This window comes from Rosa rugosa, chromosome 6 (genome assembly GCF_958449725.1).
Source record: "Rosa rugosa chromosome 6, drRosRugo1.1, whole genome shotgun sequence".
Classification (NCBI taxonomy): Eukaryota; Viridiplantae; Streptophyta; class Magnoliopsida; order Rosales; family Rosaceae; genus Rosa; species Rosa rugosa.
Window position 1 is genome coordinate 51,765,232 of NC_084825.1, and position 18,329 is coordinate 51,783,560.

Below are 18,329 nucleotides of genomic sequence, written 5' to 3' on the forward strand. Positions count from 1 at the left end.
GTCCTCCACGCTCTGGAGCCCCAAGAACCCACTGGCGTTTCTGACAACCTCATCGTCCGGCAAGATGATAAAAGCCAGCCCGCCGCCAATCGAGGAGGGGTTCAAATTGCTGACGGAGAACATGAAGAATGTGGAGAAGCTAGCCGGAAACGGAATGGAGGGTTGCTTGAAGCGGACGGGCGAGAGAGAAAAGCAGGTGTGGAGGGTTGCTAGAAGATCGATCTGTGGAGAGGGAGAGAGAGAAAAGCAGAAAAAATAAATAAAAAAAAGAGAGAGAAATTAAAAAGAGAGAGAGAAAAAAATAAAAAAAGGATATTGGGGGTAGAATAGTCATTTTAGACCTGTTTTGGACCTGTTGTGTGAGAATTAGAAAGAATAAGGACTATCCAGTTTAATTTAAAAGGCGAGGGACTAAACTGTTTTTCAGGCAAAAGTTTGAGGAGTAACAAGTATTTAATCCTAGTATATATAACTAGTTAGCATATAGGTTATCAATAATTAATGAAAGAAGAGAAGCATTATTTACCTCGATATCCGAAATATGTTGAGTTGAGTTTGGCTTGTAGGTAGGGTCTCCAGGAATCACTGTAAGTTTTGGTTGGCAACTGATGTAGGACGAGATTTTAGCCAATTTCAACAAAGAATCTCGAAAAGAAAGAAGCGTCTCTACATTAAGAAGAATGATTTGAATATTGGATATTGGTATTCAAATAGGCTTCTTAATGATGAAATTAATCATAAATTACTCTTTTGGATATATCGGGATTCTCGAACAAAATCTTGGTTGGGAGATTGCGTAATATTCTTTAGTATCTAGGATTCTATTTCCGATTTTTATTTAATGAGGTTTAATTAGGTTTTCTAGTTTTAGTCTATAATAAATTATTCTTTTTATTTTCTAGTTGTATTAGGTTTATGCTATGTGCCCTACATATAAGGCACTTCTTAGATTGTAATTTTCATTCAAGTTATCAATAAAAAATCAAATATTAGAGAAGTTTCTCTATAGGGCTGGGCGTTTGAGGCCGAAAACCCGAGGAACCGATCCGGAAACCCGAGAAACCGACAGTTCGGGTCGGGCTTTGATGAGTATTTTTTCAGTCCGGGCTAAGACCGAACCGACAACCTTGTTAACGGGCCGGTCTCGGTTTCTAATATCTCTAAGTTCGGGTAACCCGAATCGGCCCGATACCTCCACCATGTATACTTGTCAGCCTTTAATTATTTCATTCAGTCGAAAGTCAAACACGAGTACACGACCTCAACCTTCACATTCAGTTGTTTTGCTTCATTCAGTCGAACACGAACCCAGAACCCTAGCCCCCAAATTTCTTCCCAAATTTCTTATTCAATGGCTCAATCAGTCGATCAGTGAATCGGGTCGATCAAGCATTCAAGCCTCAAGCCTCTGTCCCAATTTCTTCCCTCAATCACTCAATCCTTTCCCGATCAGTCTCGGACTTACTTTCCCGATCTCTTAGTTCATTGCAAAGCATGGCGTCAACTGATACAAGCATGGCTTCGGGGGGCACCCCAAATGCTATAATTCTGGCTGCTGATACAAGTCAGTTTAATCCGGCAAGTTCGACAGCTCTACCACATGTTGACCCAAAAGCGAAGGGAAAGAGGAAGGCCGGAAAGTTTCGATCCGATGTTTGGCTGCACTTTGAGAGGATTGAGGAATTTGTAATGCTTGCTAGTTGATTCATTGTACTGTGGTCATTCTCTTCATTCTATGAGTTATGATTTATGTTGTATGATCATTGTGTTGCATTTTCATCTAATTCATATGAAAACAGGAAAGCTAGAATTCTGGAAATCTGCATTCTAGGACCGATAGCCTGAAAACCCGGACCGATTGTTACGGATCGGGTTATAGTCGGTCTGAGGTGGGAAAATACTGTGAACCAAACCGAGACCGATTACTCAGGTTCAGTCTCGGGTTCCCCTAAAACTAGGACCGGACCGGACCGCGCCCAGCCCTATTTCTCTATGTTTCTTACGGCTGTGCCTGTAATTGCTAGTGGATTCTAGCTCATCTCAAGAGGCTCTGTCAAGCGTCGAAAGTCATATGAGATGAGCTAGAATCCACTAGCAATTACAGGCACAGCCGTAAGAAACATAGAGAAACCTCTCAAATATTTGATTTTTTATTGATAACTTGAAGGGTTATTATCACAAATGGTACCTGAACTATACCTCAATCTTATCGATGGTACCTGAACTTCAATTTTGATCACAACCAGTACCCGAACTTTTCGATTTCATTTTAAATGGTAGCTAGAGCCACCTCTGGTCACTTTTCTGACTAAAAACGGCATGGGAGGCGATCATAGTGATGATTTTTGATGATTTCAAGGGTTGCAATCATATATAGTGATGATTTTTTGGTAATAGACTTACCTTGAACTTGTTTTTTTTTTTTTTTTTTTTTTTTTTTTTTTTTTTAAGATTTGGTTTTTTTGGCCGGAATAGTGACCGAAGGTGACCTTAGGTACCATTTAAAATGAAATCGAAAAGTTCGGGTACTGGTTGTGATCAAAATTGAAGTTCAGGTACACCATCGATAAAATAGAAGATAAGTTCAGGTACCATTTGCGATAATAACCCTAACTTGAATGAAAATTACAATCTAAGAGGTGCCTTATATATAGGGCACATAGCATAAACCTAATACAACTAGAAAACATAAAGAAGAATTTATTGTAGACTAAAACTAGGAAACCTAATTAAACCTGATTAAATAAAAATCAAAAATAAAATCCTAGATACTAAAGAATATTACGCTTGGAATCCCAATCAAGATTTTGCTCGAGAATCCCGATATATCCAAAAGAGTAATTTATGATTAATTCCATCATTAAGAAGCCTATTTGAATACCAATTTCCAATATTCAAATTTTTTTTCTTAATATGAAGACGCTTTTTTCTTTTCGAGATTTTTGGTTAAAATTGGCTAAAATCTCGTCCTACATCAGTCTCCTCCACTTGAAAAGAACTTGACCTCGAGTTCCTTTTGTATGCAGCTCGATCATTAGTAGGAATAAAACATGATAAGCCATCAACTTCAATATTCTTGAAATTAAAAGGTATCACCATGAATCCAATACCGTAGACAAGTTTAGAATAAGCATCTTGAAACTTGAACGCCTCCACTTGAAAAGGAATGGGCATTGACTTCTCCTTGGGTTGATCTTGAACACAATTAGGCATGCATGACATGGATATTGATGTGATGAATGAATCAGCTTCCTTGTCCTTAATGAGTTTCTCTTCAATCTTCAAAGTGGCTGCTTCATGTTCCTTTTCACACACCTCAGGATGGTCATTCTTGATGTTCTTCCTTCCAGACTTGATTTTAATTTTGTGCGACTCCCACCTAAATAAATGTGTTGTCTTTGCAATAATCACCTTTGACACTTTCATGCCATGGTCTTCCAAAAAGCACATTAGTGTCGTCCATGTCAATCACATGACAAGTAATCTCTTCTTTATAAAATTTTCCCATAGAAACAGGAACTTTACAAACGTCTGTTACTTGTGCATATTCATCCTCCCCAAATGGAATCCAGTATGGATCACTCAGCTTCACTGTCGGTAATTGAAAATAATCCACAACTTTGTTTGCTACAAAGTTCTCTCGTAGACCACTGTCAATTATTACCGAGCATACCTTGTCGTTGATGATACATGTAGTTCGGAAGTCGTCGTAATCCGGCGTTGTGAATATCCAACGTTCCATGTTTCTTCTTCTTCTTCTTCTTTTTTCTTCTTTTATAGATACTCTACGACCAACGTCGTTGAGGTTGGCGGTAGTGAACTTCTCCCTTGGACCGTCGTCTGTTAAGGAGCGGGCGATACCCGCTCTGATACTAAATGATGCGGGAAGCGTGAACACGATAGTAAGAGGCTCCGTCAAGCGTCGAAATCCATATGAGATGAGCTAGAATCCACTAGCAATTACAGGCACAGCCGTAAGAAATATAGAGAAACTTCTCTAATATTTGATTTTTTATTGATAACTTGAATGAAAATTACAATCTAAGAGGTGCCTTATATATAGGGCACATAACATAAACCTAATATAACTAGAAAACAAAAAGAATAATTTATTATAGACTAAAACTAGAAAACCTAATTAAACCTTATTAAATAAAAATCGGAAATAGAATCCTAGATACTAAAGAATATTACGCAATCTCTCAACCAAGATTTTGTTCGAGAATCCCGATATATCCAAAAGAGTAATTTATGATTAATTCCATCATTAAGAAGCCTATTTGAATACCAATTTCCAATATTCAAATTATTCTTCTTAATATGAAGACACTTCTTTCTTTTCGAGATTTTTGGTTGAAATTGGCTAAAATCTCGTCCTACATCAGCAACACAATCCAAATGATGAGCCATCTAACAAACACTAGAAGCAATATCAACCTCATAACTGATGCTACTGCTGTATTAGTGCTCATGGCTTCAGAAGTGAAAAGAGGACTACGATACTCTCACTTCCAACAACTTACGTACAAGTGAGACGAGTCACAAGACAGTTGCTTTATAGTTTGTACTTGGGGATTTGGGAGTTGGTGTGCTTTTAGCCTTTTACATTGTGCTGCTAACTTGAAGTGTTTGTGTTTGGGGGGTATTAGCCTGATTTCGGACAAAGCCCTTGAAGCAATTGGGTCTGCATCTTCATGATCGATTGATATTTTGAAGTTGGTAGATTGTTGCAACATTACGGATCGCGGCTGGGTTTTTTGGCAAATGGTTCTACCTCACAAACCCTGAAAGAATCGGTCATTGTGAGGTATTTTTTTGAGCCAATTGGCCACTGTAGAATTATTGAGCTATATGATACATACAGAGTGTAATTTTTTGGCTATACGCCAACTATTAAGTATTAACTAGTAAAACTATTAACTTATATATGCATCACCATTCACCAGTTAAAGCTAATGGACTCAAAGTGCAGATTATGTGCCAAACTGGATGAACAAACTGTGGCAACCTCATGTCTCATCTTCCTTGGGCCACAAACCAACACTCCAATATCAGATCCTTCGGTCTCCAACAGAATTTCTGCAATAATACAAACAAACATTATGATCACAATCACCAAAGGGCTTGTTAATTAGCTAGTTATAATTAGTTATTAGGTATACTGCTTACTTTTCAGGTCAGGCCTAGTTCCGTAATGCACTTTGGTAGCTTGAGCAATCAGGGACTCATGATTATAGGGAGAACTCTCAAGTTCAATATCAGTTGTTGATGTTGATAATTTCGCATTCTGAGTTCGCTTCCCTTCTTCGATGGCGTTCTGTCTCTTGCACCAAATGAAGACTGCACTAGAGACTGTGAAAATGGAGGCACAGATCAAAAACATGTACCACAGGCAAATGAAGGAGGCATGGTAGTGTTCACCAGTGTTGTGGTCAATTGGGTATATATAGAAACGATTTACAATGCCCAAAACAAAGAGAAATAAGACAAATGAGGATGAAACTATAGCACCAAGCCATAGCCAAGTGTTTTGTCCTAGAACCAAAGAAATGGGCGAGTCCAATGGGTCTTGCTTAAACCATAGGGTTTGGAGAAGCTTGTGGGGGTCTGATGGAGGCTGCTGCTGTGTCTCCCTGGTCACATAGGCTTCAATTTGAAACTGCAGCTGGGTAAAATTAGAAGGTGTGATAGAAATTGGAAGCATGAGTTGTAGCATGGTGAGATCAGCTGAGTTCTTGAAGGCACATATAAACCGAACAGGCGGAACATGGCAGTCTGGTTTGGTGCTTTGGAAAATGATTTCTCGGATTATGGAGATCATCGGAGTAATTCCACTGCCTCCACTAATCATCACCAGAGCCTTGTGCCTGAGGCAACAAAAGACCAATCAAGTCTAATCAACAAATGCACTTAAAATTGTAATATTCTACTACTACTTAGATACGAGATGTGTTATGTAGTTCGATTGTCAATTTGAGCTAACATAACATAATATAATCTTAGTTAAATCATGTTAGCTCATGTGTGGTTAACTTGTGATTTCTTTAGAATTTGACACCAACTAGCCAAGATTAAAACGATTAATATAAACAAGGCCGAAAAAGCTATCTGCAAGTATCAAATTCAAAATTTGACCAATACAGCAGTACTTAAGTGACAGTATTCCAAAATTGTAAGGGGAAGTGATCGATCTTCTTTTGAGTACTGACCTTAGGAAATGAGATGAAGTAGGTCCATAAGGCCCTTCAACAGAAACTTGAATATGATCCATAGAATTAGAAGAAAGTTGCTGGTAAAGTTTCTGAGACCAACTTCCTAGACTCTTAATCACAACACTTAGCTTGTCTGCCTCCATGTTAGAGTTCGAATTCACTGTAAACGGGTGCCACTGCATCTTGGATACACTAGGCACATTGATAAACAAGATGCTAGTGGGATTATAATCCAGGCCTGTGGAACAAATCAAGAATGACTGTTTGTCAATTTTCAATATAAGGGAAAAGGGCTATTTGCCTTCATAACTTACCGATAACACTGAAAATGGTCTTGCTTGACAGGTTAGGAGGAAATTACCTTAGGTTACATCTCATTTCTTGCAATAGAAGTAATATGCTATTTTTCGTAACTTGAGAATGAAATTGAGACTTTTTAAACAGTAAAGTGAAAAATGTATCTAGCTCAAAACTAAATCAACATATTGTTAGTGAATCCTAATTAGTAATCACCTTGGCTCTTGGAGAAGTTGAGTTCAATAGTCTCACAAGGTAAAATGCGTGCAGAGAGTAACTCAGCGCGTTGATTAGACTGTAAAAATCTCAGGTACCGATCTATGACGAACAGGAAGATTCCAGGAAGGATTGTACAGAAGGAGGAAGCACCGGCATGCAGTACGTAGAAGACGATGTAGAGAACGTAGAGCTGGTGGGTGTAGAAAAATAGTTCAAACATTTTTCGTCTAACACGAGGAATGCTAGTCACCCACATTGCCATTGCAAATACAATTGCAATCTCCCCAGCTACGTTTGATACATAAGTCTTGCTCCATTCTAGCATCTGCATCATCACCATTGATATTCAGTTAATTCTTAGTTTTCCATCAATATTGATAAGCAAGATAACAATTTCCATCAAGATTATACATATTTTTAACCTGCAAAATATATTCTAGCTAGTAGTACTACTAATTCGATATATCACATGCAGAGGTACAATTCAAGGCATGTGAACTTACAGAAGTCTCAAGTACTTTACATTATCTTAACCTAGCTATTGTCATTTTGTTATTTAAATAATTGAAGACGCTGATGAAAAGAAAATATGTAATTAAGCATTGTTAATCATCATTTTTTCTTAGATAGTTAGTCGTATTTATGATCATCAACAGTAAAAGGAGAAAGTATGTTGGATGATTTGAAATCACAATGAGTACTACAAGAGAAGAGTCTATAACTAGAACGCTAGATGGATACCTTGAAAAATAATTGTAAACTATTAACGCTTCTAATTATCGATAACTGTTTATTGAGATATAATGATATAATGATGTATCACACGTTTTTTTTTCTTTCCTTTTTCAATTAACTTTGAAGATTTTTATCAATGTCGGAAACTCGGAACTAGAATATCAAATTGGTCTGAAATTTCGGCCGACCCTTGTAGTCTATGTTCACCACTGCGCCAATCAAGGATGTTATAAACGAATATAGCAATCTAACAAGATGGCTAGAGATCAAATTAAGTTGAACCACTCAGTTAAAGTACTCGAAGGGGCCTTCAGATATTATTCCTCACCCTATTCCTCACGATATATACTATCAAACAATAAGGAAAAGCATGACACAGACGTGAATAACCCTACATACAAAACATGTTCTGCCCACGCAAAAAAGATTCTCTTCCTCGCCAATAGAAACAAGGCACGGTCATAATTCGTAGTTGAATTATAATCACGTACGTACCTCGGCCATTTGATGAGTGATGGTCCAGACGATGATGTAGCCTAGGGAATGAGCAGCAAATAGAGCCGTGGAGAGATGGCCAAGCCAAATATGGTACTTGATACTCGACTCCGATGTTAACCCAACCAGAGCCAAAATCGAAGAGCCTCGAGTTACAGGGAAGAAGAGAAATGCCAGACATATGTTTCCGGTTAACCCAAGCCAGTACGATACATAATGAAGCTTTGCTTCCCACCTGTAGACGTATACATATCAATCATGTGGTTTAAATATGATATAACAACACTGTTCGTTGCCGATTAAAGTAAATGATTGTTATTTACTGAATACACGTACTCGTTCTCTTTCAGGCCCGGAACTGGTTTCTTATACATATTATTGAGGTAGGCAAACCCGACATGTATGTAATTGGTGAGAGACCACACCAAGAGTGCAACAAACATTACAGCGAAACCGAGCTCCATCGTAGTCACAATTCCCAGTGGAGCTTTCACACTCGCCGGACGCCTCCAGAAGCTAGCAAAGCTTGTGGAGTAGTATGTCGAGTATGATGATTTCGCCTTCTGAATTAGATGGAGATAAACACAACTCAAAGCTGCTATGAACATCATCGGGAACGAGAAAAGCAGCAGATTTGTCCCTGTAATTAGTATATATAACTAATTAGCATATAGGTTATCAATAATTAATCAAAGAAGAAAAGCACTTGTAAGTACAAATCTACCTTTATCTCCGAAATATGTTGAGTTGAGTTTGCCTTGTAGGTTGGGTCTCCAGGAATATCCGTAAGCTTTGGTTGGCAACAGAATCCAAACGATGAGCCATCCAACAAAGACTAGAAGCAATATGAACCTCATAACTGATACTACTGCTGTATTTGTGCTCATGGCTTCAGAAGTGAAAAGAGGACGACTACTCTCTCTGCAACAACTTACACATGAGCGAGACAAGAGTCACAAGACAATAGTTTATACCCTCATCATGAATCTTTTGGCTTTTGCTTTAGGGCATCTCCAACCCTTTAGTCAAAAGTCATAGTCATTTGCAGAATTTGACACCCCTAGTTTCATATTACTGTTCATTCAAATTTTAGATCTCCAACTCTCTTTAGTCAAAAGCCATAACCATTTCAAAATTATAACCATTTTATACAATTATTTAACTATAAAATAGATTTATATATTATACATAATTATTTTATATAATATATCGTCATTAATTGAATTTTAAAATAATTTTTTCAAATTTTTCTTCTTTAAAACTTAATTACTTTACTATTAACCATTCATTTTGATCGATCGCATTTTTCTGACTGTCAGATTAGAAATTAAATAATTTTATATTTACTTTTTTGTTTTTGGTACACTTAATCTGAGTCTTCTATTTTAAATCGAATTAATTAAAGTGAATCTCGGCCATTGATTTTTTTAGCAGACCATGGGGCCTACCTCCCCTCTCTTCTTCACTATTTTGGCTTTTGTTCTAAAAAGCTTAGTGATTTTGAGTTTGACTAAGCTCTTGACTGAGGGGTCATTTTGAATATCTTTTCTATTGGGTTTTAGAGCAAAGATGCTGCACTTGAATGAGAAAAGCCGAAATGACTTTTGGCAGTAAGATTAGGGACAATAATTGTGGCTTTTAAAGTCAAGTCTGGTACAAAGTCCAATCTAAAATAGTACATTACCAAAGTCCTAATAGCTGAGCAACGTAGACTTTGATCTGGACTTGCTTCGGTCGAATCATGACGTCTTTGGAGCCTTTACCTTGTAATCCTACCTCAATATGTAATCAAACACTCAATGTCGAAAACTGATAGTGGCTTTCCAGGATCAAAAACATGATGATCACACAAGAAAAACATGCTAGCTAGGGTTTGGTAATACGGACAGATTAGGAAGAAAGGGTATAGAAATTAGCTAGCTAGGGTTTAGTAATGGGAACATTCAAGAAGAGTTATAATTGGGCCAGATAAGATCTGGGCTCAGCAAACTGTAGTCTGGCTCAACCCATGACATAATGTACACATGAACTTCGCACAAGTATTGAGCAACAAAAAGCCCAAAACGGGTGTAAACAAAAACCGCACCTTGGATTTCTTCGACCTCAAAACCTCACACCCTTTCCCTATTTGCGAATTCTCCAAAGCTTCAAGACTCAAGAGTAGCCGCAGACATGGAATCTCCGATAGCTTCCTGCAGCCAACATCTTCAGGTTCATCTCTGAATTTCTGTTCTGGGTATTCGATTCTTATAGGGTTTATGTCTCGTGTTTTCCTGGCTCAATTCTACTTGCTATACATTTGGAACCCACTTTAGTGTAGCAAAATCATAAGGGAAACAATGGCTTTACAGACCCAAGAATCTGGGAAAATTTCACTGCTGAATGACGATTTACTTGGCCTAATCTTAACAAGGATTAAAGTTAAAGGTGACAGAAAATCGTGCTCAGAGGTTTGCAAGCAATGGTTGAGAGTTGAAGGACTGAGGCGTTCATCACTTGTGGTTCTTCAACGACACGATTTCCGTATTAGTGCACTCACTAGGTTCCCGAATTTGACTAAATTCGAAACATGGAAGCCTATGATCGACACCGACCTTGAGTTCTTGGCCAAAACATGTCCGCAACTTCAGATCACCAGGTTCAATTGGCGTCAGGAAGATGGTGATGGTGATGGTGGTGTTGTGAGTGAAAAAGGTCTAAGGGCTTTGGGAAATGGGTGTCCTAAACTGGCTTGGGTTTTAGTTTCCGGGGAAGGAAGGGTAGGGGATTCTGGAGTTGGTGTGCTTGTACATTTTGCTGCTAACCCTGAAAAAATTGGTCATTGTGAGGTGCGATAGAATCACCGATAACGGGATTGTGCTTTTGAGCAGCAAAATGTGTAGCTTGGAGCTCCTGGAATTGTCTCTCGGTGTCAAACAAATATTTACTGATATTGCAGGTGTTGCTATCTCTGCAATCCAAACCCTCAAGGTATTGAACTTGGATGGTCGCTGGGACGTGTCAAACCGTACCATATTCGCTCTTGGTGAAAATTGTCGCAACTTAAGAAAGATACGATTCAAGGGTTTTTCTCGTGTAAACGTAACCTGGGATGCCCTTTCTGCCATTCGAGGTCCATACTTGACATCTATTGATCTTGAGGGTGGTGATATTTAATCGGTCTGAGGTGTGACGCAATGCCTGAAAGCTGGTCATTGGACTCTATAATGGTTGAAGCAACTTGGAAGAGTCGGTCATCAACTTTGTCTAGAATTAGTGAGCAGAAGTGTGCTTATATTCATGTCGTAGCTTCTCATGGACTTTTGAGTTTCTTTTAACTTCTTTCGTCTCTTTAGGTTTAGTTAGCAGAAGTGTGCTTATTCATCTGGTCATGTGATTGAACTAAATTTGTTAAAGGCTGGTGAAGGTTAACTTATGCATGAATGATTTGTCTTGGCATTTCATAAAGCATCTTCTATTCATCGTTAAGAAAATCAAGAAACTTGAGGCTAAAATAAACAAGGTAAATTCGACCAAATGGCAAATCTGATGCAAGGCAAAAGCTAACGTTTGAACTATTCCTATTCCTCATTGCTGTGTTGCCCATGTAATTCATTGTCACCACGCAAAATTGCATCCTTAACATATGCAGGGTTGTTAACTTGACCTTTCCCCTCGAATGATAAGTCTCTCACTCACATACACCAAGTCGTTAAGGTCCTCCAAGTTTGTCCTTTATGTGCATCGATATTTTACCTAGCTGCACCATGAGGAGTTAGCAAGTGAGCTAGCACACACAGCAATCGAGCAGGCAGACAAGGTTGCCGGCCTGGCAACGGGTCTTGTACTAAAGGCGAGAGTATACAGGTAGTGAATGACAGATGAAAACTTGATACGATTAGTTGATGGCCTCGGAGTTATTTAGCGGCCAAATCAAACATCACCCGAGATAGCACAAAGGACATTGTTTGCTCCCCGGTGTATTCGTTCATTTTGTTTAATAGATGATCGATGTACACTGTGTGATGGAAAAGCCAAGAGAATTACACTGTTTTCCATAGATCATGTGCCAGGACATTATTTATCTTACATTACACAGTTTCCAGCATATATAGGTTCCAATATCTATCTTACACTACACAGTTTCCAGCATATATAGGTTCCAATAGCTATCGACTTGCACTCAAAAAAGAGAAAACATTATAGACAATATACATTTAACAGGATCTTGAAGCAAAGGAAAGACTGAAGGCTGTAGCAGCATCTTTATTTATACACACGGAGTTTTAGCTTGGTTATAACTAGCATGCAATATGCGTAATACACATGTATGCATCACCAGTTAAAGCTAATAGACTCAAAGTGCAGATTCTGTGCCAAACCGGATGAACAAAGTTTGGCAACCTCATGTCTCATCTTCTTTGGGCCACAAGCCAACACTCCGATATCAGATCCTTTAGTTTCCAACAGAATTTCTGCAAAATAGTGCAACAAAATTAAGCATCCATGTTTCCTGTACCAAAAAAAAAAAATGGTGCGAACACCCTCACTAAAAGAAAGTAGGGATTGATGATCAAATTTTTATAACTTGGTTAACTTTAACTTACTCTTGAGATCAGGCCTTGTTCCATAATGCACCTGGGTAGCTTGAGCAATCAGGGACTCATGATGAAGGGGAAAGCTTTCAAGTTCTCTATCATCAATTGTTTCTGTGGGTACTTCTACATTCTGAATTTGATTTCTTTCCATGGCATTTTGGTTCTTGCACCAGATGAAAACTGTACTAGAGACTATAAAAATGGAGGCACAGACCAAAAACATGTACCAAAGGCAAGTGAAGGAGTAATGGTAACTATCACCAGTGTTGTGGTCAATCGGGTATATATAGAAACGAGTGACCATGCCCAAAACAAAGAGAAATAAGACAAATGAGGATGAGATAATAGCAGCAAGCCATAACCAACTTTTTGGACCAAGAACACCAGAAATCGGTAAATCCAATGGGTTTGGCTTAAACCATAAAGTTTGGGATGGCTTTTGGGAAGACGGAGGCTGCTGCTCTGTCTCCCTTGTAACATAGGCTTCTATTTGCAATTGTATCTGGGTAAGGTCAGAAGGCGTGCCAGAAAGTGGAAGCAATAGTTGCAGCAGTGAGAGATCAGCTGAGTTCTTGAATGCACAAATCAGCCGTACACTTGGAACATGGCAGTCGGGTTTAGTGCTTTGGAAAATAATTTCTCGGATTATGCAAATCATAGGAGTAATTCCACTGCCTCCACTTACCATCACCAAACCCTTGTGCCTGATGATACGTATTATGTTATGTTACGTTAGTAGTATATAAAACTGAATCAATCTTATTATGTTATATTAGGTTATTACAATGTTAACTAAGAACGATTTTAGTACTCTAAGTACATTCATGCATAAAAAATGAATTGATATTTTTGAGTAATAACAATTGAAATATGATTTTAAAAATCATGCTTTATCAACATTCAACATAAGGTAATCCTGTAACTATAAAGTAAAAACTAACTATATAGTTCATGCCTCAATCCGGTAACATGGTTTTATTTTTTTTAATTATAGGGTCTATTTGTTACAAGATTGAGGCATAAACTATAATTAGTTTATAGTTTTTAACTTTTTATTTTTCTTTTTATAAACAGTTTCGTATGTTAGAGTAAGTTCACCCGTTGGGTCACCAGGTCACCCACTATTCACTATTTTTTAGTGTTAATTTCACCCTCTGGGTCACGAGCACAGTGTATTTCGTGCCCTGGGTCACGGGCACAGTGTATTTCGTGACCCAGAGAATGAAAATATACACTAAAAAGCAATGAATAGTAGGTGACCCGGTGACCCAACGGGTGAACTTGCTCTTAGAGCCAATAGCTACGATAATATCAAGTGAGCTGTGAAATGATTCTTTTAAATCTTGAGCTGACCTCATAAAATGAGATGAAGTAGGTCCATAAGGTCCTTCAACAGAAACTTGGATATGCTCCACCGAATTAGAAGCCAGTTGCTTATAAAGCTTTTGAGACCAACTTCCTAAACTCTTAATCACAACACTTATTTTGTCCGCCTCCATGTTAGAGTTTGAATTCACTGTAAATGGGTGCCATTGCAACTTTGATATGCTAGGCACATTGACGAACAAGATGCTAGTAGGATTATAATCCAATCCTGAAACAAGAAGAAAATCATGTTAATTGATATATGGGGAAAATAAGTAACTAACAGTTATTTAATTAATACGAGAGAGTGCAGTCATCTTCATCCTTTAAAGTCCTATTAAAGGATTATACAGATGGCATGAAACTATTACGGCATTATCTTCATTAGTTGTTGGCCTTACTCTTAAGTATTACCTTTGCTCTTGGAGAAGTTGAGCTCAATTGTTTCACAAGGTAGAACCCGTGCTGAGACTAAAGCAGCGTGTCGGGAAGACTGTAAAAATCTCAAGTATCGATCAATGACAAAGAGGAAGATTCCGGGAAGGATCATACAGAAGTAGGAAGCACCAACATGTAAGACGTAGAACAAGATATAGAGTGGGTATAGCTGGTGCGTATAGAAAAATACTTCAAACATTTTCCGTCTAACACGAGGAATGCTTGTCACCCACATTGCCATTGCAAATACAATTGCAATCTCTCCAGCTATGTTTGATACATAAGTCGAGCTCCATTCTAGCATCTGCATATCATCACCGCAAGTCAGTTTAAATGAAAAAGATCGATGATCGAAAACTTGACTATCAATAGCAAGCACATATAGAAGTTAAACTTGTGTACGTACTTCAGCCATTTGATGAGTCATGCCCCAGTAGATGATGAAGCCTACGGTGTGTACAGCAAATAGAAGCATGGAGAGATGGCCAAGCCAAATATGGTACTTTATACTCGACTCCGATGTGAGCCCAAACACGTGTAAAATCGAAGAGCTTCGAGTCACAGGAAAGAAGAGAAACGCCCAGCATATGTTCCCAATGTACCCAAGTCTCAACGATACACTTCGAAACTTGCTTTGCCATACTTTATCCATGTTCATCATCGTAGTCATATTCATATGCATATGGAGGTTGCCGAAGCTGGTAATCAAGTAGTTAGCTAGAGACCAAACCAAGAGTGAAATAAACATCACCCCAAACCCTAGCTCCATCGCCGTGACGACCCCCAGAGGAGCCGTTACAACCACCGGACGTCTCCAGAAGCCAGCAGCAACCGACGACCTGATCTCGGTGGAGTTTTGTGATTTTTTCTGAACTAGATGAAGATAAACACAGCTCAAGGCTGCTACGAACATCATTGGGAAAGCGAAAAGCAGCAGATTTGTCCCTGCATAGCAAAATATATATACGTAGCTAATTAATGGATGATGAAAGTAAGAAATGAATTAACATAATAACTATGGGGAAGAAGGGAAAGTTGAAATCTGCTTACCTTGCACTCCAAAATAAGTTGAAGTGAGATTGGCTTCAAGGTTGGGTTTCCAAGTATATTTGTAAGTTTTTGTTGGCACCATAATCCAAACTATGAGCCATCCAACAAACACCAGAAGCAATATCAACCTGATGATCATGTTGTTCATTGATCCGTTTAGTTTCAGATCTAAATGATTGAGGGCGCGCAATGTACTTTGTACTGTACTAACTTCCACCTATTTATAAGCTCGATCGGCTAAGCTTTCACTTACATTCTTTGCCCGTTTACTTTTTAGGCGCGCATATATAACTTGCATGATTCATGAATCATGACCACATTTCCATTATTTTGTTTTAGTTCAACTACATTATTCTTATATATATTAATACAAACAGACACCTATATATATAGTTATTGAAGTCAAAATCTCTACTCGAAACGAAACAATCAATCTCGTTAGCTGACATTTCTTCTAGTGATAAGATATTAAAAAACTTTTTAACCATAACTGCAAAAGTTTAGACCGACGATCGGATATATGTATGTACTTAGCAGTAATTGAATGCTACGAGACAATTAGGGATATCATGCATCTTTGGTCTGCTGGAAGATGAAGCAGATAAGATGCAAGTCAGAAGCCTATCAGCTTGAATTTTATAGATTACAACGCCAGTTCATGTGTACACACAAATATACAAACTCTTCTTTCTTTTTTTTTGACTTTGTCAAGGGGAACCCAAAGGCTTCCTAGGTCCAAGATAAACCCCTTCGGCGCATGTGAAATGCTCCAACTGTGCATTGCAGCACAGTGCTTGACCACTTTGACAGCTTCGGGGTTTCTTTCTTTCTTTTCTTTCCTCGCTGATTTCAAGGACAAAGTCAATCATCTCTATCATTCTTAAGACAGATATATACTAAAGTTTGGTCTCTTATGGTTGATATTACACATTTCTTACTTCTAATTCCTTTGATTTCGTTTGCTTTTTAATAAAAGAGCTTTTTGGTTTAATGACATTAGTTCATATTTCCGTTCTAAATAGTAGTGGATTATAACATTATGCACTTTTTTATCGCACTGTTATAATCTTCTATGTAATGTCTAAACTGTCGTTAGTTCAAAATTTACACTAAATACGACTTGTATTATGTATAATAAAATATAATACTTGCCCCATCCACAATGTGAGACTCCATCTCGGGGACATGCACTTCCATTTTAAAATTTCCAGCACATGAAATATTGATTTTGTGGATGTATAGTACGAACACAATTCGGTTTAGTAGTACAAGATTGGCAAGTAAAGTTGACTTCTTTGGTTAGTGTAAGTACAGTTAACCATCATATATACACCGAAAATAGAAAAACTATAGTTGACAATCATAGGATCACACTCCAAAAGCCAAAAGAAAGTACATTTAGTCGATGATCTCGTGTACTTAACTTAAGTCGAGAAGTACAACTGAAATTCTCATCACTTGACATGCAACGGTACAACTAATGGAGTTCTATAGTGCTCATTACATAGTTTGTAGCGTTAGATGGTTGACAGAGGATTTCTCGATCTGATCTAGAGATTCACGATAAGAAAGCATAAAACTCGGAATATTAAAGAATTTTCTGCACAACTATATATTTTTCAGTCTGTGACGTACCAGACTGACTTTTCTTGAAGCACGCTTTATAAGTTTATAGTTAAAGTTTACAATTGCTTGGAAGTTGGAAGGGTTCGAAAGCTGATATAACAGTAGCGTGTTGTGATGATCGATTCTGATATATATATCCAATCCAAAGAGGAGCTCCGCTTTGAAATTAACGTGTGAAGTTCGAGTTTTGGGCCACTTTTTGATCGCATATCCACATCTCGACCGTTTAGTTTTTAGGTACTAGTGTATAGATCATCTCTGCAAATGTTCAGCCAAATTGATGATCGTTAAGGTATCTAACTCGCTTAAACCAATGGACGGACTGAATCTGTCAACCTGAACCGTACTAGCTTTAAGTCAAATATCAATGCCTTAGCGATCATCATTTTGGCTGAAAATTTGCAGAGACGATCTATACACTAGTACCTAAAATCTGAACGGTCGAGATGTGGATATGCAACCGAAAAGTGACCAAAAACTCGAACTTTACACGTTAATTTTCAAAGCGGAGCTCCGCTCTGGATATATATATATATATATATATAGCGCTTCTCTGGTGTGGACGTCCGCACTTTTTGCTTAGGTGCAAATTTCCGGTTTTGACCCACTTTTCGATCACATTTTCACATCTTAGCCGTTCAGTTTTTAGGTCATAATGTATAGATCACCTCTACAAAATTTCAGCCAATTTGGTGATCGTTAAGGCATCCAAAACTGCAATTTACCATTATAAATACGAACTGTTCCGGTTCGACAGATTCGGTCCGTTCGTGTAAATTGCAATTTTGGATGCCTTAACGATCATCAAATTGGCTGAAATTTTGCAGAGATGATCTATACATTAGGATCTAAAAACTGAATGGCTAAGATGTAAAAATGTGATCGGAAAGTGGGTCAAAACTGGAAATCCGCACCTTTTTCTTCGATGCGGATATCCGCACCTGAGCAAACTTTTATATATATATATATATATATATATATATATATATAATGTAGCATTTTGGGAGGTGTCATAGGGTTTACAATATAATGCAATGGGATGTGCTATGGGTGTTACCTTAGCACATCCCAGAGTTCACAATATAATGCAAAAGTCGTATGTTATAGTTCACAGTTTTTGGTATAAATCTTGGTGTTGGAATTTTTTTTTTTTTTAAGATAGCCATGGGGTGTAGTTTTTACGGAGTTTGAGTTAGTTTATTATTTATAACTTTTTATATTTTTTTTCACCTTGCAAAAAAAAAAAATGTACCAACGACTATGATAAGGTTATATATATCTATACTATTATTAATAGAAGAGCCTTTGTTAGCCA

General features: G+C 37.9%; 2 protein-coding genes across 2 annotated transcripts; both read right to left on the reverse strand.

Annotated features, from left to right (window-relative positions):
* Positions 1-4,836: 4,836 nt before the first annotated feature.
* LOC133718123 (ferric reduction oxidase 4-like) lies at positions 4,837-9,032 on the reverse strand. Its single transcript, XM_062144938.1, has 7 exons — positions 8,683-9,032; positions 8,295-8,598; positions 7,959-8,193; positions 6,726-7,053; positions 6,210-6,450; positions 5,170-5,867; positions 4,837-5,079 (listed from the first exon to the last, which is right to left on the reverse strand). Exons 1-7 carry the CDS (start codon positions 8,843-8,845, stop codon positions 4,940-4,942), a joined length of 2,109 nt encoding a protein of 702 aa, XP_062000922.1. The 5' UTR covers positions 8,846-9,032; the 3' UTR covers positions 4,837-4,939.
* A 3,231-nt stretch (positions 9,033-12,263) lies between these two features.
* LOC133718124 (ferric reduction oxidase 4-like) lies at positions 12,264-15,555 on the reverse strand. The gene is made up of 6 exons (XM_062144939.1): positions 15,389-15,555; positions 14,745-15,283; positions 14,315-14,642; positions 13,889-14,129; positions 12,545-13,239; positions 12,264-12,412 (listed from the first exon to the last, which is right to left on the reverse strand). The coding sequence occupies exons 1-6, from the start codon at positions 15,534-15,536 to the stop codon at positions 12,273-12,275; spliced, it is 2,091 nt and encodes a 696-aa protein (XP_062000923.1). The 5' UTR covers positions 15,537-15,555; the 3' UTR covers positions 12,264-12,272.
* Between the last annotated feature and the right edge of the window lie 2,774 nt (positions 15,556-18,329).

What these genes read in the sequence shown, in the direction of transcription:
- LOC133718124 (XM_062144939.1), bottom strand. Translation starts at nt 15,536, where the DNA reads ATGAACAACATGATCATCAGGTTGATATTGCTTCTGGTGTTTGTTGGA. An exon ending in AACTTATTTTGGAGTGCAAG is followed by an intron (nt 15,284 to 15,388) that starts GTAAGCAGATTT and finishes TTTGCTATGCAG; the next exon opens with GGACAAATCTGCTGCTTTTC. An exon ending in TGACTCATCAAATGGCTGAA is followed by an intron (nt 14,643 to 14,744) that starts GTACGTACACAA and finishes GATGATATGCAG; the next exon opens with ATGCTAGAATGGAGCTCGAC.
- LOC133718123 (XM_062144938.1), bottom strand. Translation starts at nt 8,845, where the DNA reads ATGAGCACAAATACAGCAGTAGTATCAGTTATGAGGTTCATATTGCTT. An exon ending in TCACTCATCAAATGGCCGAG is followed by an intron (nt 7,054 to 7,958) that starts GTACGTACGTGA and finishes GTGATGATGCAG; the next exon opens with ATGCTAGAATGGAGCAAGAC. An exon ending in ACTTCATCTCATTTCCTAAG is followed by an intron (nt 5,868 to 6,209) that starts GTCAGTACTCAA and finishes TTGTTGCCTCAG; the next exon opens with GCACAAGGCTCTGGTGATGA.